A 27,535-nucleotide genomic window follows, 5' to 3' on the forward strand; every position below is an offset into this window, starting at 1 on the left:
ATTCTGGGGGAGGAAGGGAGGAGTAATTGTTGTTATTACAAACTTTTTTCTTTTCTTTTTTTTACTTTTCAGAGATAACAGAATAAAGCAATAAAACAGGAACCATGGGAGAGCAACATGCAGAGGAACCATAACAACATAACAGGTGCTGTGGAGGGTCTGGTAACCAGGATGAACAAAGAAGAAATTAGATACAAATAAATCTGCTAATGTACTGGGAGAAGATGGCACATAGATCATAATAAGGAAAAATAGTTACATTTATCAGAGTGCCTGATTACTTTCAAAGAAGGGAAGTCACATTGTAGAGAAATCATTAGAACCGTTTTTGAATCTTCTGTGAGCTTTCCCCTGACAAATGTATTGCAGACTCTGTGCAGCCAAGTAGTTCTATCAGGGAGTTCTTTCTTTTTCCAATGCAAAGACAGGGAGCATAAGAATCTTTGAGGTATTTCACCATGTAAAGAGTATATCATCTTAAGAGGTTTTCACCAGATCGTCCCCTTCTCACAGGAAAGCTTGGAAACAGCACAAAGAGGTCAAGGGACTGTCTCAATCCAGTGGTTTCAAAACATATCTGGGATATATGTACAGAATTTGGCTGACTTCAGACATACTCACCAGATGTGGATAAAAGGGCCTCTCCCTCCACTTTCTCTCCAGCTGATATAAGACCTACATTTTTGTTTTAAATAGTGATTCAATGGTTCCTCACACTGTCTTGAAACATCACTTTGTTGGCCAGCCTCCTAGCTAAGAGACTTCAGCTTGAAGTAAAACAGTGTTAAGATGATGAAATTCATAACAGTTAAAGGAAATCTACTGGGTAGAGTAATTACCCTGTGCTTGGTATATGCTCCTAACACAGGACAAAGAGCCTGTCCCAATGCTATTCTTCCTGTCTTGACATTTTGTTCTGAGGATCTCATTGCTGAGGGAGATTTAAATCTCACCTCAAATCCTACAGCTGACAGATCAGACAGTAGAAAGGAAGAACCCAATTCCCCTGGCTCATATTTGAAACAAAATCTTTCACAGCTCAGTCTACTGGATTCATGGAAGAATGTGAAGCCATTTGTGAGGGATTATTTGTTTTATTCATATCCCCATTTGCTGTTCACGCAAATAGATTATATATCTCTGTCTGCTTGCTTAAAGGATTTTCTGACTGAGGCAAAGAGAGGTGAGCTTACATGGTCAGTCCCTATTCCTAGCATGACAACATTTAGAGATTTGTTTGGTTGTAGGAGGCATAGCAACTGGGACCTGAATAATCCATTATTTGAAAACCTTATAGTATTGAATGATGTAATTAGCAAAAACAAAATTTCTTTCAATAATGACAAAAATGGAAACTTACGTACCAATACACTATGGAAGGTTTATACGGCAGCATTGAGGGGGAAATTAATTGAGACATTCTCTAGAATTAAAAAGGGAAAAAATACAGAAGACAAGTTTTTTTTCTCTGAAATAAAAAAATTAGAGAAGTTACACAAAAAGACAGATGCAAGGAAAATGCTGGGTAAGCCTCCCTCCCTTAGAGGGCAACTCTCTGTTCTGTGGCCAGAGAAAATAGAATGTATTGTATATCAGTTTAAACAAAAGTACAATGGGATAGGAAATAAGGGCCATAACAATTTATCATATAGGCTAAAACAGGAAAAAGAAAAAAATACTATGATTGGTATCAGAAAACACAAGAGTGAAATGCATTGTCATACAAGTTCTTACACTGGAGAAGTTGGGCTCCCAGTTATACCTGAACATCTGCAGAAAGAATTTGAGGAAGTCAAATCAGTCATTCAAAATATGCTGTCAAGTAAAGCACCTGGTATGGAAAGATTCTCAATTGAATTGTACAAATCTTTGACTTATCAGCTTTCCCCCAAACATCTAAGTAATTTTCAGGACTTCAAAACATTAGCAGATATGAAGAAAGAAGTCAATATTGCTGTGATTTTAAAGTCCAAAAGATATAAGATTGAATGTACTTCACCTATGCACATCTCATTGTCAAATATAGAATTTAAGAGTTTTGCAAAGGTGTTGACAGAATCATTTATGCTTAAAATAACTAGTATATATCAAATGGGATTTAATCAGGGAAGACAGCTATTAGATAGCATTCATAGGTTACTGGTTGTGATCCATTCAAGCCTATCAAAGATAAGCAGGTCAGGTATGTTACTTTCACTAGATGTGGAAAAGGTCTATGAGCAAGTTAAACGGAAGTTTATGAAGGGACTAGGTCTAGAAAGTAAAAGAAAAAAATGGACTGAAATCTTATACCAATCTATAAAAGCTAAACAAAGAGTCAATAATAAATATTCAGAGCCTCTCTCATTTTGTAGAGGCCTATGGCAAAGTTTTCCACTATTCCCCACCTTGTTTGTATTAACCAAGAAACCATTTGCACAGAAAATTAGAAAAATTAAACAAATACAGGATTTAAATGCAAAGAAGTCAATCCATAAAATAGCATTCTTTGTGGATGAAGTCCTATTCATGATTGCAGAATCCCTCAAAAGAATGGCATTTAGGGAGGTCATAGGTTTTAAAATTAATTATACAAAATTGCAAGTCATGTCAATTTGCCTTAAAGATCAATGTCAGACAAGGCTACAAATTCATTTTAAATTTAAGTTAGCCAAACATCACATAAAAGTATGTAGTGGTCAATGTTATTTTCCATTTAATAACATTATATGAAGCCACCACCTGCGCTTGTTAAAAAAAATTAAGAAGTGATTGAAAAACAAAAGGTGATTATAGTGGTTTGGCAACATTATTACCATAACAATAATGTTGCTCCTGAGGATCACCTTCCTCTTCCAGAATATTCCAGTAAAGGTTTGCCATAAGATGTTAGAAAATCCTCCAGCTCATTTGGGGAAACAAAATGACTAAAATTAACAGGAAAACTCTTTCCAGAACTAAATCATAAGGTGACCTGCCTGTGCCCCATATAAAAGGTTCTTATTGGGTGACCCATCTTGAACATTGGTAACAAGGTACACCAGAGAGAGAGAAACAGGTGGAAAGAGAACAAGAGGAGTTTCCTATTCTACTAATTGCTTTGATTTTTATTTCCAAACATCAAGGGGAAAACAGAAGGAAGTCTACCTGGCAGAAGTCTACTTCTTACCCTAAAGTTACGGGAGAAAATAAGGGTTAGAGATAGCCCAGAATCTCCCAAACTTACTGCGATAAAATGGAATTCTAGTCTTCCTCAGATCTTTTGGGTTATTTTTTGTTTTTAAGGAAAGGAGATGAGCTTTTGCAGAACGATGGTTATTTAAAAAGGGAAACCAGTGGACAGATGAAATACAGAAAATGTTTGTCCCATTAGAAATCCTCACTTTTAATTACTTAATATTTAAAAACCATTCATACTATGAGTTGCTTTAGTTAGAGCCCTCACAGAATTGGAAAAAATAATTATGAAATCTAAGGGATCAGAAGATATAATTCCTGCCAGGTATTTGGTAATGATTACATTATAAATTAGATACGTAAGTGGGAGGAGTAGTTGTGTGAAGAGATCTTTCGTGAACATTGGTCATGCATGTGGCCTGAAGCAACTTTCTCTTTTATGGTAACATGTAGAAAAACACAATACAAAATCATATTCCACTGGTATTTGAAAACAGATTGAAACATTATAAAGATGTTTCAAATATTTGCTGGAGGAATTGTGGATTGGTTGGTATTCCTTCCCCCTCCCCGTTTCGGACTACCCTAAAATCCAAGCATACTAGTCCGGAAACACTGTCATTCACTGGCAGTTTTACTGACGTTACCTGTTAAGCACCTATTTAGACCACAAAACCCTGATTTCTTAACACACTTATTGGTAGCAGCTATATGCTCAGTGAAGAGCTATGGAAAAATAAGAATTCCTCTAACACTCCCCCCCCTACAAAATAACACTGCATAAGTCAAAAGAATCTAGGATAAAACATTTGTCAATTTTTTTCCATTAAGAGTAATGCTAGACGGTATGAAATCCTTTCAGGCATAGCTGCCTTTCTTATAGTTTGAACATAAAAATCATTCCAATATCAAAAGGACACTGAAAAAATTTAAACTGTTTTTCTTTATTATACTTAAAGTTACCCATTTCTCATGTATTCCAAAAGTATATACCTGGTGTTGCTTCCTTCTCGTTTGCGATCATAGTCTGTGTAAGACGATGTATCTATGTATCCATATCTCAACTGCAAAGCACAAAATAAAAGGTTAATAAAATACTTAGCGTAGGTAACGTAGCAGCTCTCTCTGTCTTTGGGACCAATGGGTTTCCCAGAAACGTTTGCCAATTTTCCTACGAGTACATGAGCCCTAAAAATGTGGCAGGGCACCCAGTCATGGGATTTTTGGAAGAGCCCCACTATATGAATACCCTGTTCTACTGACCGTTCTGTTCTCCATCGCAGCATCCACTACTTTGGCTGTTACTTCTGGGGATTCTGTCACTTCCCTCAATCTTGGAGGCAGGTTGTAAGAATTCCTCTTTCCCCCTCCTCCCCGCCCCCCCAGAAGCTGCTAGCTCCTCCTGCTGGTATATTGACTTCTCTGCCTGTGTACTCCCAGGACAAAACTTCTTTTAAAAAAAATTAAGAAGACATTTGTAACTTTCTAATTGCTAAGATGGCTTGGAAAAGGTGAAGTGAACATAATTCAGTGATATTTGCCAGAGCTTGCAGCCAGCCTGAAAAAAAGAAAAAAAAAAAAATCATACCAAGAAGTGTGAACTGTCCTTTCATCTCAATAGGTTTCAGTTAACACCCCAATTATAGCACTTCTAGGGTGGGATATTTCAGAAGTGCTTAAGTGATTTAGGAATGGAATTTATGCTCCTAAATCACTGAAGTGTTTTTGAAAAAGCCCACCCCTATGTCAGCTGTTTCACGATGGATAATTCTAGCAGAAACATCCAGCTAATGTGCTTTCTCTCATAATCTGAAACTGACTTCCACCTCCTCCTCAAAAACAAAGCTTCTAACCGTCCCCTATGCAGCTTCCGAAACCTCCAGCTTCTACACTGCGGTTACATGTTGTCAATACAAAAATCCACTATTTAATAAAAGCTGAAAATGTGGGGACAGCATAACAAATAAAATTCAATATCAAAATAAACATGAGTGTTCCTGTACTAATTGGTCTTATTTCTGTATTTCATTACAAACCATCATTATTTAAACTTAAATGGCCATGAAAACTTCTATTGTGCCACAGAATCCAGCAACAGAGCCACATAATTTAGATCCAGCTTGCCCTGTTGCATAGAGGGTACACCTCTGAGCAGCCAGCTGGGGAGTATATTTCCAAACTGGACAGCCAGAAGTGAGGGCTGTTCAAAGCTGATCCGATGTGTACCTAAACAGCATCATTTATCAAATGCAGACTAGGTCTGACTGACAGTTGTGCTCAGGGGACAGTAACATACCACATGACCTAGGTCCAAACAAAACAGCTCAAATTTCATAGCTCCAGTGAGTGCAGTTGCTACTTGTATTTGTGAGCCACCCACTGGCTGAACCACATTCTTGTAACAATTTCAGTGAATAATTTCAAACAAAGAATAGATTCATGGAAATCACGATCTAGGGTTTACCTGGTCCTGCTAACACTTGCAAAAAGTACACCTCCCTTGTCCACACTAGGAATACTAAGAAAGCAAAATCTACCACCTTTTTTTACTGAGTATAGATGCACTGTCAATGTGCCAGCCAAAGTTTTCTTCCCTAGAAACACTCATGAAAAAAATATCAACTGACCGGGACATTGATTACATTTATTTAGCTTGTAAAGCACTTGGAGACTCTCTGATAGATGGTGCTACTGCAGCAAAGAAGTTTTACATAAAGCATGTACCTACACACATTCACTACCTTGCGGCTATTCAGATTGGGCCAGGTGCTGGGCAAACTTCTGCACATGTGTAAATGTACTCATCTGAGTAGTCCTATTGACTTAAATGGGATGACAAATATTTTATTTTGGAAACAAAATTTTTTTTTCAAAGCTCTCTGACTTGGCCATTAATGCTTCATATTTGGAGGAGTTTGGAGATGTGTCAGAAATAGCCCTTCTTAGGCTTAAATGAAGACTAAAAAAATCAATATATTGACTTATGGTAGAAATAGAAAACTTCTGTCTCTTCCAAAAGTGGAGATAAAATATGATGAAAAAATGAAACAGTACACGAACAGAGTATTACCCTTTTTTTCTTGGAAGGACGTCAGTGAATTCCAAGATCCCATTTGATATACAGCAGAGCTTCATTTTTACCTGAAAAGTAAATGAGAAAATGAACGTTTTTAATCACCTGATTTTCCAAAATTCGTAGTTGAGGTTCAGTCTCACCAGGCACCTTTGCTGTACCTGAAAGTCAGACTGTGGTTTAATCATTTACAGGATCCTAGTATATTGCTCTCCGCTCCCCAAAGAGGGCATGACTCACCAGACCCAGAGTCTTCATCTGTTAAAATAAAGCTTATTTCAATATTAACCTGGAGCAAAAGGAATCTGCCAGCACAGAAAATGACAAAAAAGCAGATTTACTGTTCCTACAGGTTTTAATTGAAATGCCTTTTAGATGATGCAATTGTGAAGATTTAGTATCATATGATTTGTGGTCTCTTTATCTTCATCAGGTTATTCTTGCTTTCTTCCAAAGGTCCACTATAAGAAGACACAAGGGATAATGAGAGGATTCCTTATTCCCCAATTAAGCCTTATGCCAGCTGGGCTTTTTGAGGGAAAACTAACATAACATGAATACTCCATGCACTATACCTACATATAACACCCAACACTATTTAAAAAAAATGTTTCAAATATATTGTAAAAACAAGCAAGAGTTGCCATTGCACTTGGAAGGGCAGGAATATGCATCTTAATATTTGAGTCCCTGATTCTGGAAAACATTCCTATTCAGGACAACACTTAAGCAAGTGCTGAAGACCAACTAAAATCAATAGAATTTAAGCCAGGCTTAAGAACTGTCCTGAACAGGCATGGACTTTGCTTAAGTACTTTCCTTGAATGGGGGGTTGAATGCCCAAGGGAAAACTTCAAAGTATTTTTTGTAACAAATAATAGAATGCATTTTGCAATAACTTTAAAAGTTTCGTACTTTTCCCATGCATCTTAAATTCTGGAGCCACATTTCCTCTGCTGAAGTGCATTATGTCAAACTAGAAAGTGTCAAATGGAAGCTTCACAGAGGGAACACCAGAGCCAATCAGTTATGAAAGTATGAAAATATGGGCCATTAGCTCTAAAAACAGGATAGCTGTCATTTCAATGCTTTTTCCTGTGTGATTTTATATATATAACATTTATTTGGCTATGCATCATAATCACTTCATTTTTCCATTACCTTTTACGTAATGGTATTCTCATCTGGAAGACGTAGGCTATTCATTTTACAGCAGTGTAAAACAAACATTTAAGAACGTTCTGATCATATTCAACGTGTGTAGAAGCAGGATCATATTTGCTTCCTATAAACCAGAAGTCATAAACACCACTTTTGGCCTGCAGGCCTTGTGCCTTTGAAGTGTTCACTTCTTTCCTTTTTTCACCAAACTGATCTCCATTCTGCTGTGTGTCGAGGACGAGATGACATGTCTGCAAGAGATGCATTGCAGTCAGCCCTGAACTCAGCAATTCTGAGTATAAATGTTTCTCAGGGAAGTCTCTGAAAAGCCTGAAGGTTGCCAAGGAAGCCTTTTAAGTTCTTGCTCATTTCACTCTTTAAATGATTATTGTCCAACCTTAAACCTTCTGGTTTATTTTGTTTAGTGGCACATGTACAATTAATTAATTTACACAAAATTCCAAATTAATAACTGGGGAAGAGCACAGTAATGCCTTTTGGTACATTCCATACTAAGTTTACACAAAACTCAAACACTGGCATTTATTATGTTTTGAACAGATTTTTTTTTTGCTTCACTCAGAGAGTCCTGGCTGTTTTGGGAAAACTGCATTATAAAATGAATGAAACATTCTCCTTATCTAAATTTTCACGAAGTTAAATCATGGCACCAAGTAGCCAGAAATGACTGAATGTAACAAAGAGGAAGGCACCCAACTCCCCCTGAAAGGCCTCTTAACATCACATCCTAGAAGGGCAGAACAAACTGAATACCACAATTAACAGCTTTAACATCCAGTAGGATAATTAAAGAGACCCATACGTGCTAATCTCCTGCTTTAAAAAGCCAACAGTGCAGAGTACAACTTGGTATGTGTGACATTATTGACATGAACTGTGACCGTATAGATCATTGTTGCAACCAAGGTCCTATAGTTGCACCAAATCTTGCACAAAGGAGGTCAAGAAAGGTGTCTATAGAAACGTTGTAATTTGCTGGGTATGATTATGCAGTCTCTATGTATTTATCATTTTTGTATTTGAAGTTATGAATATTGGTTAGGTACTTGTATCTCAATGTGTTTGATTCTAAGTAGCCTCAGTGAAGCATTTGGTCAGCTCTTGAGAAAGGACCCAACTAAAACCTCTCCAGCACATCATTAGGGATCTACAACCTATCCTGAAGGACAATATCTCACTCTCACAAACCTTGGGAGACAGGCCAGTCCTCGCTTACAGACAGCCCCCCAACCTGAAGCAAATACTCACCAGCAACCACACACCAAAAACACTAACCCAGGAGCCTATCCCTGCAACAAACCCCGTTGCCAACTCTGTCCGCATATCTATTCAAGGGATACCATCATAGGATCTAACCACATCGGCCACACCATTGGGCTCATTCACCTGTACATCTACCAATGTGATATATGCCATCATGTGCCAGCAATGCCCCTCTGCCATGTACATCAGCCGAACTGGACAGTCTCCATGCACAAGAATAAATGGACACAAATCAGACATCAAGAAGTGTAACATTCAAAAACCAGCAGGAGAGCACTTCAATCTCCCTGGACACTCAACAACAGACTTAAAAGTGGCAATTCTTCAACAAAAAACCTTCAAAAACAGACTTCAACTGTAAATTGCGGAACTGGAATTAATTTGCAAATTGGACACCATCAAATTAGGCCTGAATAAAAACTGGGAGTGGATGGGTCACTACAAAAAGTAATTTTCCCTCTCTTGATATTCACCCCTTCTGGTCAACGGTTGAGAATAGGCCACTTCCACCTTAATTGAATTGGCCTCGTTAGTACTAACCCCCTCACTTCGTAAGACAACTCCCACCTTTTCATGTGCTGCAATATATATACTGCTTACTGTATTTTTCACCCCATGCATCTGCTGAAGTGGGTTTTAGCCCACGAAAGCTTATGCCCAAATAAATTTATTAGTCTCTAAGGTGCCACAAGGATTCCTTGTTTTTATTCTCAGTAAGTGCCCAATCAAGAAACACTTAACTGACAATGGATTTTGGGAGATGCTAGTCCACATCTGAGCTTTCCTGGGAACATTCAAACTAACATATAAACAATGGCGTTGGCCTGCAAAAAGCTGAATCATTCATGGACATGTGACTTGCCCAGGTGGCTACAAAATCCATCTTATTGCTGTGATTTTGTACAGAAGAACAAAGGGGTTTCCGCCCACAAGAGAGAATATAAAAGGCCCTGGAAGCCCCTCCATTTTTTCTTCAGCTCTCTTAAGAGATGGCCTCTCCACCCCAAAGAGATGCCTGAAAGAAACTGGAACAAAGGACAGTAACTACGGGGGTGTGAGTGATTGCTGGACCCAGACTAGGAAGGAGTCCAGTCTGTGAAAGCAGCTTATTGGAACATCTCTGGAGGTGAGATTTAATCTATATCAGTTTCTTAATGTATTCGGCTTAGACTTGCGTGTTTTGTTTTATTTTGCTTGGTAACTTACTTTGTTCTGTTCTCCAGCCACCACACTCAAAACTCACTTAAAATCACTACCAGTGTCTCAAAGCAATCAGCTGTGCACAGATCCTGTTCAACTACGCCACTGTGATGGGTTCGATCATAGAAACACCCTTGGGACTGATGTACTGAGACTACCTCTGAGCCTGTTTTCTCTGGCAGTTTGGGCCTTCAGAACCCTGCCTTGTTGAGCCAGATACACTAATCTGCTGCAACAGAGACCCAGGGTCTGAACCACGCTCCCCAAAGCTTCAGACTTAACTGAAAACGGCTTAGCAAGTGCTCCTGTCTCTAGCACCCAGACACCTAGTGGGATCCAAACCCCAAATGAATCTGTTTTACTATGTATAAAGCTTATACAGGGTAAACTCATAAATAGAGGGCAGACAATAACATGGATAGAGAGGTATGCACAGCTGTTTGCTCCCCCAGGTATTACTTACTTACTCTGGGTTAATTAATAAGCAAGTTATTTTATTAAATATAAAAAGCAGGATTTAAGTAGTTCCAAGTAATAACAGACAGAACAAAGTTACCAACCAAGCAAAATAAAACAAAAAACGCAAGTCTAAGCCTAATACATTAAGAAATGGATATAGATTAAATCTCCAGCTTTCACAGACTGGACTCCTTCCTAGTCTGGGTCGAGCAATCACTCACACCCCCGTAGTTACTGTCCTTTGTTCCAGTTTCTTTCAGGCATCTCTTTGGGGCGGAGAGGCTCTCTTAAGAGAGCTGAAGACAAAAATGGAGGAGGGCTTCCAGGGCCATTTATATTCTCTCTCTTGTGGGCGGAAACCCCTTTGTTCTTCTGTGCAAAATCACAGCAAGAAGATGGATTTTGTAGCCACCTGGGCAAGTCACATGTCCATGAATGATTCAGCTTTTTGCAGGCCAACGCCATCATTTATATGTTAGTTTGAATGTTCCCAGGAATGCTCAGATGTGGACTGGCATCTCCCAAAGTCCACTGTCAGTTAAGTGTTTCTTGACAGGACTATTCTCAGTAAGTGCCCATTCTCAAGAAGCTGACCAAATGCTTAACTGAGGCTACTTAGAATCAAACACATTGAGATACAAGTACATACCCAATATTCATAACTTCAAATACAAGATACACACATACAGAGAGCAAAATCATAACCAGCAAATTACAACCTTTCTATAGACACCTTTCTTGACCTCTTTTGTACAAGATTTGGTGCAATTATAGGACGGTGGTTGTAACAATGATCTATATGGTCACAGTTCATGTCAATAATGTCACAGTATGAATTCTTCTAGTTTTAAAAAACCCAAAGAAACAGCCAATACAAGAGCTCTGCCTAAAGCCCAGATGTCAATGGAAAAACTCCCATTGAATCTACTGAATTTGAATCATGGCCACACACTATAAACTCCCCTATAATAATTTCAATCATAGAGCAAATGATTACCAAATGTCTGCACTGAAACTCCAGATATTCTCTTCAGGAAAAAAAATCCAATCTGCTGCATTAAGTGTCTGATTAACGAAGAGAACAAAAGCTGCAAGGACTCAGCAGCTCTTGTGATGAGGCTACATATCTGAAATATGTGCCCTTTAAAAAGTTCTTATATAAGCTTTCCTTCAGCTGCTGCTGAATTATACTGCTGCTGATTCAGCAAGAATTTCAGCATCATTGACTAGGGAGAGGTATATAATTTTATACCATAAAGTTTTTGAAGAAACCTGTGACAAATGTCTGTGGGAGCACAAAGGAGAAAAAAAAAAGGTATAAATAACTGAGGATGAAGAAATACAATATATACATCCAAAGTTAAGTGTGGTCACATCAAAGCAGTACAGTGTTGAGGCTTTACCAAACACAGGATGGAAGAAATGCAGAAAGCTGATGTTTTCTAAATGCCAAAGTAACATGGTAGAGAATTAAATGACCCACTGACTTCTCCCTCAGGAAGAAACAAGCTAGTCCCGATATAACTATGAGCATAAAATTCCCTTGACATGTCATATTGCCAAAAATTTTCAAGGTGTGTACTATTGATAGTTACTTTCAACCATTTCCAGAAACATAAGCAGTATGTCCTAGAACACAAAAAAGAATCCCTTTTCTACGGAAGATCAAATAAATACAATGGATCAGAATTTTCCTCCCATTTTAGAGCTTTCTCTGAGAATTCCCAATCTGCCCTGATGCCAACATACAACATAAAGGATAGGATAAGTTGCCTGATTTGGTATTAGAGAAGCATGAAATATCTGAGTTATAATAAAGCTACACTGTGTTTTGTATAAAATTCTGAATTTACTCATTCTGACTTTATAAATTCAGTATCTAGTAAAGTTAATATTTTATCAGTCCAGCTGTATTGCTCCGAGTGAGTAATAAGAGAAAAACTGCATTAAAAAACTTAAGCCCAAAGCAGCCTGGGAAAAATTCTCTGTTCATTATAGTAAAAGTGAGAAATATATAACAAGCAACAACAAAGACCTTTTTGCAAAAACTAATTTATAAGAAACATGGCTTGGCCCACATTTTAGGGTCAGTAAAAATGTCCAAAACTTTTAAGGAACTTGAGGCCAATGGAAACGTTTCCATTTTTATTTTTAAGCTTCTACAGGACATTTTAAAACCCTTTGCAGCATCTGCAACCTCCACAATGCATCATTGTGCTTGTACCGGAGAATCCCAAGAGAAAGGTGATTGTCCATTTTCATTGTCCAAGCTGAGAAATGCAAAATTAAACAGCAGACACAGTAAAGAGTATGTCAGATACTTAAAATTGTTTTAATCCAAGGTGTTCTTGAAGTGAGTCAGTTTGTAACCTCAGTGTCCCTTTAAATTGTCTTTTTTCCTCTAAATACAGAAGACACTGTATCTTTTACATATATTTTGTATATTATTTAATGAACACTTCATGATTATTGCCCAGATATTCTCACTCATTCGATCTAATAAAGAGGTATTATTGCTTGTAGGTAGGGCCAGTTCTGAATCTGGATGGAATGTACGTATCTCTGTTGAGAGAAGACTCAGGTAAAGGTGGAACCAGACACATACACATCAGTAGCTTTTTAAGACTTCTTTATGTATAAGAGATCACATCAAAATACGGATGGTTCATTTCTCTATACGGTTGAGTGTTGATGCTGGACTACACTGCCATTTGTGCACACTCTTCTAGCCTTAGGAGAAAGAAACTTCCTTCTATTGTAAAATCTGAACACATGTACATTTACCTGCAGTTCTGACTTTTGCACAGTATTACACAAAATGCAAAGCTTCCCCATACCTGCTACTGCATTAAATGCTATCCTGACTACATGATTTATAACATTACAAAAATGATTACTTTAGATTTTGGAAGGTGCTTTTATAGTATGTATGTACATCATTCCAGATTTTTCAGTTTTCTGCACTGGAACCAAACAAGTAGCTCAGCTGGTGTATTTAAAAAACATGTTTAAACTTGGTTTGCTTTAGTTGAACCAAGATGAATAAGAGTCATAACTGTAGTATAACCATGGAGCAGATCATCCTTTATGTCATTGCATTCTCTCAGTATGAAATTCCCAGTGACTATTCGATCACATCCTATTTCTCCATGTCCAAAAAAGCCAAATAGGGGAACATTAGGGAAAAACTTCCTAAATGCATCTGCTTCAAGATTCCTTTTGGTTTTATAATACTGGTATCCCCTGCCAACACATGCAAACATGAACCCAATGGTATTGTGCTCAGGAATGTTTGCTGCTTTGAGACGCTGCATTGCTGCTTCTACAGTCCGTTCATCAATTACATCCTGGTCTAACAAAACTGTAGCACTCTGTAGCTGGGGTCCACTGAAAGCCAATCCAACCACACCACAGGAATCGCCAGCCTCAGTGTTACTGAAAGACAACATACACCAAATTAGAAAAGATGCCAAAGAAACTGCTCTAGATTTAAATACAGAGGCTGCACGAGAAAATTATACGAACTGAACACCCAATATAGACAACAATATTCTAAAGAGACAGGCACCCACAAAAGCAACAAAGATGCTCCAATAAGTCAAGTCAAAGGCAGACACCCCCTATTCACAAGCCAATGGCAAACCTTTCCTATGCCTCAGCAATGGAAAGATGTCCTTCTTGGACATTTGGCACAAACCCACCTTTGAGCGCCGATAGTGATTTGATCTGTGGGATCACCTAACTAGGTGCCAGGTTCAGTAGTTTGCAGGGATTGTGTATCTATTTAGTCCTTGAAATTATATAGGTCTAATACGCTCTGGACTAATTATTACGCCTCTACCCTGATATAACATGGTCCTCAGGAGACACAAAATCTCACCGCGTTATAGGTGGACCACGTTATATTGAACTTGCTTTGACCCTCCCTGTTCCTTGTTCCCTGACCGCCCCCTCCAGAGACCCCCGTCCCTAATCACCCCCAGGACCCCACCCAACCTCCCTGCTCCCTGTCCCCTGACTGCTCCGACCCCAATCCACACCCCCTGACAGGCACTCACTGACAGCTGCGGGAAGCAGAGCAACGCGGCACCAGCCCATTCCACTCCGCCACCTCCCAGCCGCGGCGCTCTGCTTCCCGCCGCCGGTGAGTGCGGGGAGGTTGGTGGGAAGCGGAGTGATGCGGCCCCAGCCTGCTCCACTTTCCTTGCCCCGGCCCCAGCCATGTGGCTGAAGGGGGGGTTGGGAAAGGTCCCGCGTTCACCTGCGGCAGGAAGTGGAGCGCCGCGGCTGGGAGCTGGCAGAATGGAGCGGACTAGGGCTGGGCTGCTCCGCTTCTGCTGGTGAGTGCGGGGGGCGGTGAGGGGGGGGGTCTCTCTTCCCCCAAGCCCCCTCCCCCGAGCGACATGGCTGGGGCCAGGGCTAGTGAAGCGCAGCGGGCGGCTCCAGGCCCCCCACTAATCCCCCCAGGCCACTCTGGGACTGCGAGGCCCCCAAAAGTGCCCCCCAACAGCTCCTGCCTCCCAGACCCGGGGGTGGGGGGCGGGAGGAGAGCCCCTGACCACCCCCGAGACCCTCTGCCCCTTATCCAACCCCTCAGCCCCGGCCCAGCACCCTTAACATGCTGCTCAGAGCGGCGTGTCGGAGCTTTACCGCGTTGTATGCGAACCTGTGTTACATCAGGTCGCATTATCTCAGGGTAGTGGTGTACTCAGAATTCAAGTAACAAAACTGGGCAGCAGGAGGAAGGAGATAGACAGTAAAAGCTCGTGATTGCTGTTGCTTCTCCCCTTTTCTTAGTTACCAGGAAATGCTGGCTTTAGGAGTTATCTTAAGTTGTTATCTCTTAGGCATAATGGACATATACTGAGGTCTGCCCTCGTTGAACCCTTCCCTTGGCAAACATACTGTATCACAGCATTCTCCAACTTGCAATACCTGCGCACAATGGGGTTTAAAGAGTAATTCAATCATAACATTGTCTGAGCATCCATTACTATAGCTGCTAGGGCCGTCAATCACAGTTAATGCCTGCGATTAATTGAAAGTAAAATTAACACATTAATCACATACCTGTGGGTGGGGCGGGAGGCATCAGTGGCAGGGGGGCTGGAGCAGCCCTAGCCCACAGCTCCCTGGACAGCGGGGATGGGGCTGCAGCCCAGCACCCCAAACCTAGAGAGCGACTGAAGCCCCATACCCTCAGCTCTGACCCTATATTTGAAAATACAGAAAACCCTCAAAATATTTAAATGGTATTCTAATAATGTTTAACAGTGCGATTAAAATTGTGATTAATTATGATTAATTTTTTTAATCGCTTGACAGCCCTAGTAGCTACATATTGAAGCATCTTATTGCTAGCCTCAGTCTCTACAATTTTCCAAAAGTTAGGAATCTCAGGCCACAGAATTTTCAGAAACCCAGGGGATTATCACTGACATCTCAATGCCTAACAAGAAGAAATTAAGTAGTTGTTTCACATTACAATGGACAAAAATGGAAGCACTACACTTAAGGAATAATTTAACACACAAATTGGAAGACATGATAGTAGCCAGCTACACACACATCAATGATGAAATCGGAAATGTAAAGCTTTTATAAACTGGTTGGCAAGACTGGCCACCCTAAAAATGAGCAAGCAATTACAGCGTTACTATATCATGCATAATGAGAAAGAAAAGAGCACAAATGCTGAAGAGTAAAGCATTCAAAAGGCAGAATCGATTTCAAGCAAAGAACTGCCAAACTGGAATAAACTCACACCATTAGAGAATCTTCAAAGTAGGAAATGTCCTCTATAATTCACCTGAAAGTTGCTCTCTAGAATCCAAGATTTAAAACTACTTTTTGTAACAGGCCACAAAGTAAAGCCATATGACGAAGTCTGCAGCTTTTCCTACTGGAGTACAGCAGCAGCAGCCCTGTATCATCTTTCCCATTACATATTTCACTGTGATTTCAAGACTTTCCTTAATACTTCATTACTACTATGAAAAATAACACTGGCTAGAAAAAGGAAGTCCTTGGATATTTCCTCTCCTCCATAAAAATGACATCACTGTGCTTGGATGGTGCCTTTCACAGATGTCTGACTCGGCCCTATTCACAGAGGTTTCATGTCCAGTGCTGTACCCTTCTACAATTCCACAGTGTTTCATCACAAATTAACTCGAAAGAGATACCTACTTCTCAGAGCTCAGTGACGTCAAGCTCTCCACATGCCCCCCAGCCAAGATGATACTTTTTTCATTTAAAGGATTGATTATCTGATGAAGAAACCGATTAGCTCCTGGCTTCCAGGAATTGTAGACAAATAGAAGAACCACACGGAGCTCTGGATTATTTTTAAGACCTGGGAATACAAAAAAAATAAAATAAACATTTTTATCTTTAAGGCAGGGTCTCAGTCTCCATTTGAATTATTCTCATTATATTTATTTTACACCTACCCACAAACACGTTCAGTAATCCTGCCTAGCTCACTGCTATTGCAGCAATGGGGAGAAGCAAGTCATCCTGTGCCCTCAAGTGGTGGGCTACATGGTTTGCATTTTCGAAGATATATATTTATTGATATATACACACACACACACACACGCGCCCACCCATTAATGAATGCTGAGATTCTCCTCTATAGTGCTCAAAGGCTAGCTCTGTTAGCAGGACTGTACAGAACCCCTCTGGTTCTCATCGACTCCCTCAATATTTAGTGTTTTGGGTTTTTCCAGTCACAGATGAGGTACCTGTCAATTTGCAGAAGTGAGCAAGCTCATAAACACAAACTGGCCAATTTACTCTTCACAAGCAAGACATTTTGCTGAGTACATAGTGTGTTGACTGTATATTACTTTATATTTACCAGGGGATTCTTGCTCTCTTCCCCACACCGCTGCTTCTCACCATGTCATACAATTTGGGGACTACGGATGTTGAAGTATGAAACAAAAAATACCCCCAAGCCCCAGTTTAAAAAATCCCAAACAATCTGAAACATTTCCAGTTGCACAGCCCTGATTAGTGTGCAATGACTTTTAAATAATGCAGGAAGCTACCAAAAGAGACGGACTGTACCGAGGATTGCAACATCCCCACTCATGTACTGAGCTGGAACAACAGGATTGCTCAAATTTAACTGAAGAGATCCAAGATCACCTCTCAAGATTACACTTTGTACTTTAGTACCCTGCTGTGGGGGACAAAGTTATCAATCACTGGCAGCCTTGCATTTTTGCATTTATATGGTGGTCCATGCTTCCAGGGAACCTGTGCCCACCCACCCGCCAGGAGGCAACTTGAGTTTTGCAGTCACAAATACAACAACTCACTTCACACAGAGCCCCTACAAAACTGAGGCTACAGCACAAAAAGTATTTGATATAAAATTAAATGACTTGCCTGCTTCAGTGAATTTGCTTTCATCAAAAACTCTATTCTTCAAGTCTTTAAAAAAGTGGAAGGTATGGATTTTCACACCATCAATTTTAGGGAACAATAAAACAAAGCCAGCTTCACCATCTTCGATTTCTTGAGGTCGATTGCTGCTTGAGCCCATTGGAGTAACTGATAAAGAAGCGTAATGTGAATATTTTATTTTGATTAAAATACTTTTGCCTACGTAATGACATACAAAGGGAAACTGGGTAAAAAAAAAATAAGGGATGCAACTGCTTTTGAAAATATTACCTACGATCAAGATGAAAGCGAGTCAATTTAAAAACAAAGTCTCATTTGATACAGCTGACCCCTCCCAATTTCTGTGGGTTTACAACCATGTGTTCATACTCTTAAAATGTGATGACTCACTCAAACTGGGGAAAGTATATACAAAGAGTCAAATGCACAAGTAAAACTGAAAATAAAGGAAAATTCCCTCTAAATTCTTTCAGTGATAGCCGTTGCATGTTCCTTGTAACACAGAAAGCAGGGGGGGGGAGAGGGTGCTATTTTAAAATTCAATGTGTTTCTTTAAATTTTGAACAAACAGATCCAGGGAAGTTTGGCCAAGGAATCTGGATCGATGAGTTTATTAGAGATATCTCCCATATTTGAGGAGTCTTTTCTTAACATACAACTAGGGGACTGGTCAGAAATATGACCCCAACCAAAAAATGTAATGTGTGCTTCATGCTATCCTCTGCCTAGGAGATACAGATAGTTCAGCCTATGATCTCTCTACATAGTTACCTCTTATTTTGTAGCTGCAGTCATAGCAAAGATTAAGAAATGTGAATACTGTATAACTCACTTGGACACAAAGTATCACTTGGGTCTTAAAATAATAAAAACACCATAATAATTGGGTGTGAAGTGAATATGATCACAACTGGGATAGAGATTACAGTGCTTTCCGAAGTTTGTGTCTGAAAACCTAGAAATCATGTCTGAGTTGGTCAAGTCTGCTAGACCACTGACCTTTATATTTGACTGCTGAGTAGGTTTCTCGAGAAGAAATTCCATACCAGCCATCAGCTGATACTGAGGCCTTTGATCCTAGTTCAAATATCTAGAACATCCAATTTTTTACAAAGTCAATCTTTTCTATGCAGATTGAAAAATGTGAGTTAAGAATTTTCAAGTCATACCATGTAACTTAGCAGCAGTATCATGAATTCTTTAAACTGTGGTAGACATTGAGCAATTTGGAATTAGTAGACAGTGAGATACTAGTATGTTCTACATACAAATCTGTAGGACTGTGCCTCAACTTGAAAGCACTTGGGAGTCTAATAAATAGCAGTCTGAAAAAGTTAGCCATCTGGTATGTATCTTGAAATCAGGCTGTTATATTGCTTCCTCTTACCTACAATTCCAGGAGTGACCAGTCCCAGAACTTGGCACCGTTTTGGCAACAGCTTTTCTAGTGCAGTTGCTGTTTCTTTACTATTTCTTTTCCTTGCTGTAACAGAAGAGGGGAAAAACTAAGGCACAGAAAGGTTAAAGTGATTGGCCACAGGTTACACAGAGCCTCTGTCTGTACTCAAAGACCTCTACCCTACGCAGCAATAGAATTGACTTTGCATATGGATTAAAACACTGCCTTACCATCAAACCCATGTTATCAAACAGTGCAGCTCATTGGCCACCTCATTCAGCACATGACAAATCCTATACAGCTAATGTACATTACAGAACTATAGTACACAGAATAGGAAGAACTAAATATCCTGATTAGGATGAGGTAAAAATGAGTTCTAGTACACCATGAGGCACAGGTTTAGAGTAGCAGCCGTGTTAGTCAGTATTCGCAAAAAGAAAAGGAGGACTTGTGGCACCTTAGAGACTAACAAATTTATTAGAGCATAAGCTTTCGTGAGCTACAGCTCACTTCATCGGATGCATTCAGTGGAAAATTTGATATAATGAGGTATAATGGTATGAGGTATAATTATTGTTAGGGCTGTCAAGCGATTAATCACGCTGTTAAACTATAAGAGAATACCATTTATTTAAATATTTTTGGGTGTTTTCTACATTTTCAAATACAGTAACTCCTCACTTAACATGGTCCCAGTTAACATTATGTTGCTGATCAATTAGAGAACATGCTTGTTTAAAGTTGTGCAATGCTCCCTTATAATGTTGTTTGGCAGCCGCCTGCTTTGTCCACTGCTTGCAGGAAGAGCAGCCCGTTGGAGCTAGCTGGTGGGGGCTCAGAACCAGGGTGGACTGGCAGCCCCCATCAGTTCCCCTAAGTTCCCTGTGCAGCATCCGCCCAGCAGGTTATCAGTTGCTGGGCAGTTCAGCTGTCCCTCCCACCACTGCTCTGTGCTGCTCCTGCCCTCTGCCTTGGAGCTGCTTCCGGGAGCCTCCTGATTGCTGTGTGGGGGGAGAGAGAAAGAGGGGTGCTAATGTCAGGATGACCCCTCCCGCTTTACCCCATCTCCACAGAGCAGTGGGAGGGACACAACAGGGTTCAGGATGGAGGGAGCTTGCTGGCAGCAGCTGCTGTCTCAACTTGCTGATCAACTTAAAAAGGCAGTGTACTTAGAGTGGTGCCAATGTACTTAAAGGGGCAATGCGCGTCTCTCTCTCTCACACACTCTTGGTGTATGTTTCTGTCTCTCTCTGCCATGCTGTCTCCCCTCCCTCCATTTGTGCTGCCTTGTAGAGTGCGAGGCTACATTAACAATGTGTAAACCCTTGAGTGCTCAGCCGAGTGCTAGTTCATCAGTTAGCAGTAAGGCATTCCCTGGGAAATATCCCACCCTCTGACTCCACCACCTCAACCAAGCTTCACAATCATCATTGCTGTGAACAGTATTAAATTGTTTGTTTAAAACTTAAACACACACACACACACACACACACACACACACACAGTCTTGTCTGGCAAAAAAAATTTCCCTAGAACCTAACCCCCCCCAATTTACATTAATTCTTATGGGGAAATTGGATTCGCTTAACATCGTTTTGCTCAAAGTAGCATTTTTCAGGAACATAACTACAATGTTAAGCGAGGAATTACTGTATATTGATTTCAATTACAACAGAATACAAAGTATACAGTGCTCACTTTATATTTATTTTTATTACAAATATTTGCACTGTAAAAACCAAAAGAAATAGTTTTTTTCAATTCACCTAATACAAGTACGGTAGTGGAATCTCTTTATCATGAAAGTTGAACTTATAAATGTAGAATTATGTGCAAAAAACCCTCTACATTCAAAAACAAAACAATGTAAAACTTCAGAGCCTACAAGTCCACTCAGTCCTACTTCTTGTTCAGCCAATCACTCAGACAAATAAGTTTGTTTACTTTTGCGGAAGATAATGCTGCCTTCTTCTTGTTTACAATGTCACTTGAAAGTGAGAACAGGCACTGGCACTGTTGTAGCTGGTATCGCAAGATATTTACATGCCAGATGCGCTAAAGATTCATATGTCCCTTGATGCTTCAACCACCATTCCAGAGGACATGCACCCATGCTGATGACGAGTTCTGCTCTATAACTATCCAAAGCAGTGCGGACCAACGCCTGTTCATTTTCATCATCTGAGTCAGATGCCACTACCAGAAGGTTGATTTTCTTTTTTGGTGGTTTGGGTTCTGTAGTTTCCACATCAGAGTGTTGCTCCGTTGAGACTTCTGAAAGCATGCCCCACACCTCATCCCTCTCAGATTTTGGAAGCGACTTCAGATTCTTAAATCTTGGGTCGAGTACTGTAGCTACCTTTAGAAATTTCACATTGGTATCTTCTTTGCATTTTGCCAAAATTTACAGTGAAAGTGTTCTTAAAACGAACAACATGTGCTGGGTCACCATCAGAGACTGCTATAACATGAAATATATGGCAGAATGTGGGTAAAACAGGACACAAACAATTCTCCCCCAAGTAGTTCAGTCACAAATTTAATTAATGTATTATTTTTTTAATGAGTGCTTTCATGCTGATGACATGTCCTCTGGAACAATGGCCAAAGCATGAAGAGGCATATGAATCTTTAGCACATCTGGCATGTAAATATCTTGCAATGCCAGCTACAACAGTGCCATGTGAACACCTGTTCTCACTTTCAGGTGACATTGTAATTAAGAAGTGGGCAGCATTATACAAACTTGTTTCTCTTCGCAATTGGCTGAAAAAGAAGTAAGACTGAGTGGATTTGTAGACTCTAAAGTTTTACATTGTTTTGTTACATAACTGCACTCAAAAACAAACAAAAAATTCTACAGTTGTAAGTTGCACTTTCATGACAAAGAGATTGTACTACAGTACTTGTATGAGGTGAATTGAAAAATACTATTTCTTTCATCATTTTACAGTGCAAATATTTGTAATCAAAAATAATATACAGTGAGCACTGTACACTTTGTATTCTGTGTTATAATTGAAATCAATATATTTGAAAATGTAAAAAAGCATCCAAAAATATTTAATAAATTTAGGTATTCTACTGATTAACAGTGCGATTAATCACGATTAGCTTTTTTGAATTAATTGCGTGAGTTAACTGCGATTAATCAACAGCCCTAATTATCATATGAACCGATATAGATAGGGCCCTACCGAATTTAAGGTCCATTTTGGTAAATGTCATGATCATAGGATTTAAAAAATCTGAAATTTCACCATTTCAGATATTTAAATCTGAAATTTCATGGTGTTATAGCCATGGTGGTCCCAACCCAAAAGGGGATTGAGGGGGGAAGTTGCAAGACTACTGCAGTAGGGATGTAATATTGACACCCTTGCTTCTGCACTGCTTCTGGCGGCGGGTCTGCCTTTAGAACTGGGCTCCCAGTCAGCAGCCTCAGAGCTTCCTGCAGCCTTGGGAGGTTCCCAGAGGTGGCTCTGACCCAGCTCTGGGAGCAGCCTGACCCCCTGCAAAAAGTGACAAACCCCCACTATACCATGCTGCCCTCACTTCTGTGCTGCTGATGCTGGTGGCACTGCCTTCAGAGCTGGGCACCGGGCCAACAGCTGTTGTTCTCCACTCTCCAGCCGCCCAGCTCTGAAGGCAGCACAGAAGTAAGGGTGGTAATCCTGCAACCCTCCTAGAATACCACATTTCACGATCCATGACATGTTTTTTCATGGCTGTGAATCTGATAGGGCCCTATATATAGACTATCCTATGTTTACATGGATCACATCTCTTGATGAAAACCCAAAGTGACAATGCCCTCTTGACAATATCACATTACCTGATTGTTTTCCTTTAAGCATCCTACTCCATTATAATTGTACATGACAAGGTTCTCTTAAAGAAGTACAGATAGGATTTATACATACCTCTCTTTTGTCCGTGACACTCTTCATATCCACTGAAAGTCTCTGCATCTGCTATGTAGAGCACTGTTTGTGGCAGCACATGCACATTCTGTAAAGTACAAAAAGATAAATGAAAACACAGTATAAGAAAAGCAGACTCGGCTACCTAACTGCTGGCTGCCACACCTTTGTCCCACAAAGAAAACCAGAATGAACTAGAGGCAAGAAAGGGATATTCCTGAAAGTCAGTGATAGGAAAGATCTGGCTATGACAACCATGAGTACATCTCTAGTGCCTTTTATCAAAGGACCTCAGTGCACTTTACTGACATTAATTCTCATAACTGGCCAAACAGCTGTCAGATGGTAACTGCTTTGTCACTACTGATATAGCCCACATTTGTGGCCCTAAAGGCAGAGCACTCCACATCCAGTTGTAAATCTCTAGAGCCACCCAGTTACCACTTCAAGAGCTGATTTTTATATTTATATATATAAACAATAAATCTGTCCCAACTGTAGTGATTTGTACACCTGTGTTTCCAGAGAAATATTCTATTTAAATATTCATTGTTGTTTGGAACTAGAAATACTTTCCTCTTTTGATATTCGGAGGTCCAAGTTCTCTAAAGTTTGTATCAGTAGCAGTGAACATCACCTGCTTCAGCTTCGCTCATTTTAAAGTGCTGTAAACCATGCATTGATCATTCTCCAGTGTATATTTAAGTAAGGGGCTAGAACTTTAAAAAATTTTAGATGAAAAATGAGGGCTTATATTCTTCAGAATGCTGAAAAAATGGGACCCCAGATTTGTCACAGATAAGTTACTACCTGCCACTGCCAAGTATGTTTCCAGGTCTGTACTGCTGTCTGCCTGATTAGACATAGTTGCTTAAAATTCTCTCAAATTAAGGATCAGTGTCAACATAAGAATATATTTTAAAATAAACTTTTCTTACCATGTTATCACCATTACCTTAAATTACTAAAAGGTCAAATGAAAATTTACAATCCAGTTTAAAAACAGAAATCCTGCCTATTACAGCCTGGCTCAGTCCCACTCTCTGAACAGACACCAGTCTGGAGTGAGTGGACCTAAGCCACTGGATCCAACGTGCTTCTAACCCCCTTGGGTCTCAGCAGTGACCGCTCAGTGTTCAAAGTTGTGCGTCTCTCAGGCACACTCCCAAGAACAGACCCCATGTCTGACACTCTTCTTGGGTAGTGGGGCCCTGCATTCCAGCTGCCTGGACTTGTGAATCAGTGCCACAGCCTTCCTGAACTCCCAGTTGCTTAGACATGTTACCCCCTGAGCCCACCTGGCTTGGGAACTCTGGCTGCTAGTTAAACTTTTCTGGGACAATGTGGCAGAGAAGCAAAGAACACAGGCTTAGCAAAAGAACTTCTTAACTGTAGAATTTTCTCTTAAAAAGCATTAGCGAGTTAAAAAGAACACAAAAACAAACAAAATCCCGACCACAGCCCCTCCTGCTCCAAGTCTGATCTCTCCCCTTCTGAGTGTCTTGGCTTTGGACAGTATCCTTAGGCTTGGCAGCCCTTCCTGCCTTCTTTAGCTTGGTCTTTTTACCTGTGCCAGTGGACTGGCCCCCTTGCTTAGAGAAGCACCCCTCTTTTAAAACAGTCTCTGCCTCCTTTGGTCCATGTGCTTTAGCTGGTGCAGTCCTTCCTTCCCCCAAATTCAAAGTCAATGATCCTACCAATTGAACCCTGCCATTGTTCCAGTAGGGAAGAGTAATTCAATGTCGATGGCCCTTGATTGCTCTGTCACAGCTTCCCCCATCTGCCCGCCAATGGATGCTCTAATCCACACAAGAACTTGCAAGAGGACATTAAGGTCACACTTCAAAACGAAGGTTACAGTACAAAGCAGAGCTCCTAAAACACAATGGTGATCACAAAACAAAATGGGGTTCTCTGACTTCAATGGGTAAAGGGGTCAAGAACAGAAAAAATAAACTGAAATATGCCTGACTTGTATGACCAACCCAAGCTTTACAATGTCTTTTTAGTGAAAGAATCAGACAAATCATGAAACTCCATAATGTAATGCTTAAGGCCAAATGGCCGAACATTCCCTAACCATAAAACAGCTGTATAAGGACATAAAAACATGAGAGCGGTCATACTGGGTCAAACCAAGGTCCATCTAGCCCAGTATCCTGTCTTCCGATAGCGGCCAATGCCAAGTGCCCCAAAGGGAATTAACAGAATAGGTAATCAAGTGAGTGACAGGGGATGGATCACTTGATGATTACCTGTTCTGTTCATTCCCTCTGGGGCACTTGGCATTGGCAACTGTCGGAAGACAGGATACTGGGCTAGATGGACCTTTGTTCTGAGGCAGTGTGCCCACTCATGTCCTTCTACAGCTGTGTATAAATATGAATAGAAACTTAAAAGGTGCACAACAACAACAGTATGGAAGAACTGATTTTAGAAAAACGTATCACCACAGACTCACAAGTGTGCATGTGGATTATATCACAATAGTTAGAAATTCACATTGGCCATTCCAATGTACGCAGTTAACAGTGGTATTTTACCTACCTCAAGTTCTTCAGCTAATGCATGGACCAGTGAATGACTATCAGATGGACCAGACTCAAGTGCAGAGACCCATGCTATGCTCTGCTGTGTTCTCAGTAATCTACGGGCACATTCTCTCCATAACCGGCAAACACTAAAATACAAAAATTTACTACAATATACAAAAAGGAATCTTAGCAGCTGTCACACAACCATTTTTTTTTTTTATTTTTTGATTTGGAAGTATCTATCCCACATTGTTATGAGAAACTCTTGCACTTAAAAAAAAAATAAAGATCAAGTTTAAATCACAAAGTGTAAATTGTTGATTGGTTTTCTACTAACATCTATTAAAGAACAAACTGAATGCCTTATTTGTACGGGTATTGTTTTAAGATTGGTTTCTGAATTTCAAAAAATGCCAGCAATTTTGACAATTGCCTCGCTTAGTACCAGTCACAATAAATTAAGCAAACAACATGTCAGGGGTAGTTGGTCAAGAGAGCATATTGAACAATTCATTCCCAGCTCCTCTCTGCAGCACAAATATATAAACCAGCAAAACAAAATTCTGTTAAAAGTACAGAGAAGGTAACCTTGTTTTATGCTGAAAGTGTCTAGGGACAACATACTCCTTGTACACATGAAAAAAAGTCTTTTTTCTTGTGTTATCGGGTTTGGTCACTAAGTCTATTCTTCTGACTCCTAATGATTGAGTTCTGCTGCCACTGAACTCTATGTATGTAAAGAACAGAGTGATGTGCCATTTTACGTTTCCCTCCAAAAATAAAAAATGTTAATTTGAAACATTCAAAACAAAACGAGGCCTCACAATTCACTTAACATAAACAGTTGGTTTTAAAAACAAACTTGTCAACCAATCACAAAACTCCTCCTTTCAGAGTGTGTGTGTGAGACAGTTACAGCTCTGCTAACCATAACACAGCGCTGCTAGGGCTCCTTTGATCTGAGGAGCTCAAAATACTTGGTCAATATTTACAAACGTGACAGACGCTATCACGAGCTTCTCCCAAAGCTGGGCGGCCGCGTGGGACAGCAACAGAGAGCTAAATAAGCAACAACCCTGGTGTGGCACCCCGCGGACTCCTTCGCAACTTGGCTGAAGTAAAGAGCGTGGGTTTGAGGGCTGGGCTGACTTCAGAGAGGCTTGGAAGCGCGGACTGTTCCCTCAACGTATCCCCTGCCCACCTCCCTGCAGCAGCAGCGAGGCCTGGTCAACGGAGCAGGGCCGAGTCCAGCCCTTGCTTCCTCTTACACATTGTTCATGGGTCTTGGAGCCTGGGCGCTGGCTTCACGGCACCCAGGCCACGGGCCCAGCCATTCCCCCGCCGGCACGGGGAGTGACTCGGTCGCGTCACAGGCCCGGGCACGCGCTCCTCGGAGCGGAGAATGCTCTCGGATCCCAAACTGTCCCTGGGCTCCGCCCCGCGCACGAGGCGGGGAACAAGCGGGGACCGGTTCCGGGGGAGAGCGACGGCCCAAGCAGATGAACGGGGCCCTGCCAGCTCCAAGGGCGACACCGGGGCTGTCTGAGGGAAGGAGCTGGGCCGCGAGGGTTCAGCCCGCGGAGGCAGACCCCCACCCCTCGACCCGACCCCGGGGGAAGCCCCAGGCCGATCCTCACCAGGCTGCTCGCAGTAATGCCTTGGTGGGCAAGAAGCTAAGGATCCGCTCCACCACCTCAGCCAGGTTACTCAGCACGTACGCCCCTTTGCCGTCCGACTCCATGGCAACCGCCACCCACGCGTCTGCCTGCCGCACCAAGAAGCAGGCGGGGAGCCGAAAGCCCCTAGCCGCGACGCACTCCGAGTACGTCATCCGCACGGCGCCCACTTCCGGTCTCCGCCTCTAGAGCACGTGACCAACCACACAGCCCTTCTCTGTCGTGGGGGTGGTGCACGTGACGACCGGGCG

At 40.9% G+C, this 27,535-nt stretch overlaps 2 protein-coding genes across 5 annotated transcripts in view; one reads left to right on the plus strand and one right to left on the minus strand.

Moving 5' to 3' along the window:
* Positions 1 to 4,271, plus strand: part of NRG4 (neuregulin 4) — a 63,235-nt gene extending 58,964 nt beyond the window's left edge. For both annotated transcript variants that reach the window (XM_027830518.3, XM_043523918.1), the window contains exon 8: positions 73 to 4,271. In XM_027830518.3, coding sequence (XP_027686319.1) covers positions 73 to 86 — 14 coding nt within the window. In that variant the 3' untranslated portion in view covers positions 87 to 4,271. The remainder of the gene's footprint in view (positions 1 to 72) is intronic.
* A 470-nt stretch (positions 4,272 to 4,741) lies between these two features.
* Positions 4,742 to 27,535, minus strand: FBXO22 (F-box protein 22). Of its 3 annotated transcripts, none has more exons than XM_043523916.1 (7): positions 27,246 to 27,470; positions 25,622 to 25,754; positions 23,075 to 23,162; positions 19,137 to 19,232; positions 17,732 to 17,896; positions 16,523 to 16,688; positions 4,742 to 7,641 (listed from the first exon to the last, which is right to left on the minus strand). In XM_043523916.1, the coding sequence occupies exons 1-7, from the start codon at positions 27,437 to 27,439 to the stop codon at positions 7,575 to 7,577; spliced, it is 909 nt and encodes a 302-aa protein (XP_043379851.1). In that variant the 5' UTR covers positions 27,440 to 27,470; the 3' UTR covers positions 4,742 to 7,574. The 3 variants fall into 3 exon arrangements, with proteins under 3 accessions (XP_043379851.1, XP_007068422.3, XP_027686337.1); XM_007068360.4 differs by lacking the exon at positions 4,742 to 7,641 and adding an exon at positions 12,452 to 13,768 and having other exon boundaries at positions 27,246 to 27,535; XM_027830536.3 differs by lacking the exons at positions 4,742 to 7,641; positions 27,246 to 27,470 and adding exons at positions 12,452 to 13,768; positions 26,877 to 27,232.

The sequence above is a fragment of the Chelonia mydas genome, chromosome 10, assembly GCF_015237465.2.
Source record: "Chelonia mydas isolate rCheMyd1 chromosome 10, rCheMyd1.pri.v2, whole genome shotgun sequence".
Taxonomy (NCBI): Eukaryota; Metazoa; Chordata; order Testudines; family Cheloniidae; genus Chelonia; species Chelonia mydas.

Bases quoted from the DNA above. Each gene is read 5' to 3' on its own strand.
- FBXO22 (XM_007068360.4), bottom strand. From the start codon at position 27,439: ATGACGTACTCGGAGTGCGTCGCGGCTAGGGGCTTTCGGCTCCCCGCC. The intron at 25,755-27,245 runs GTGAGGATCGGC...TTTGTATTTTAG, and splicing joins GCATTACTGCGAGCAGCCTG to TGTTTGCCGGTTATGGAGAG. The intron at 16,689-17,731 runs GCAAGTCATTTA...TTGTATTCCCAG, and splicing joins AAGCAAATTCACTGAAGCAG to GTCTTAAAAATAATCCAGAG.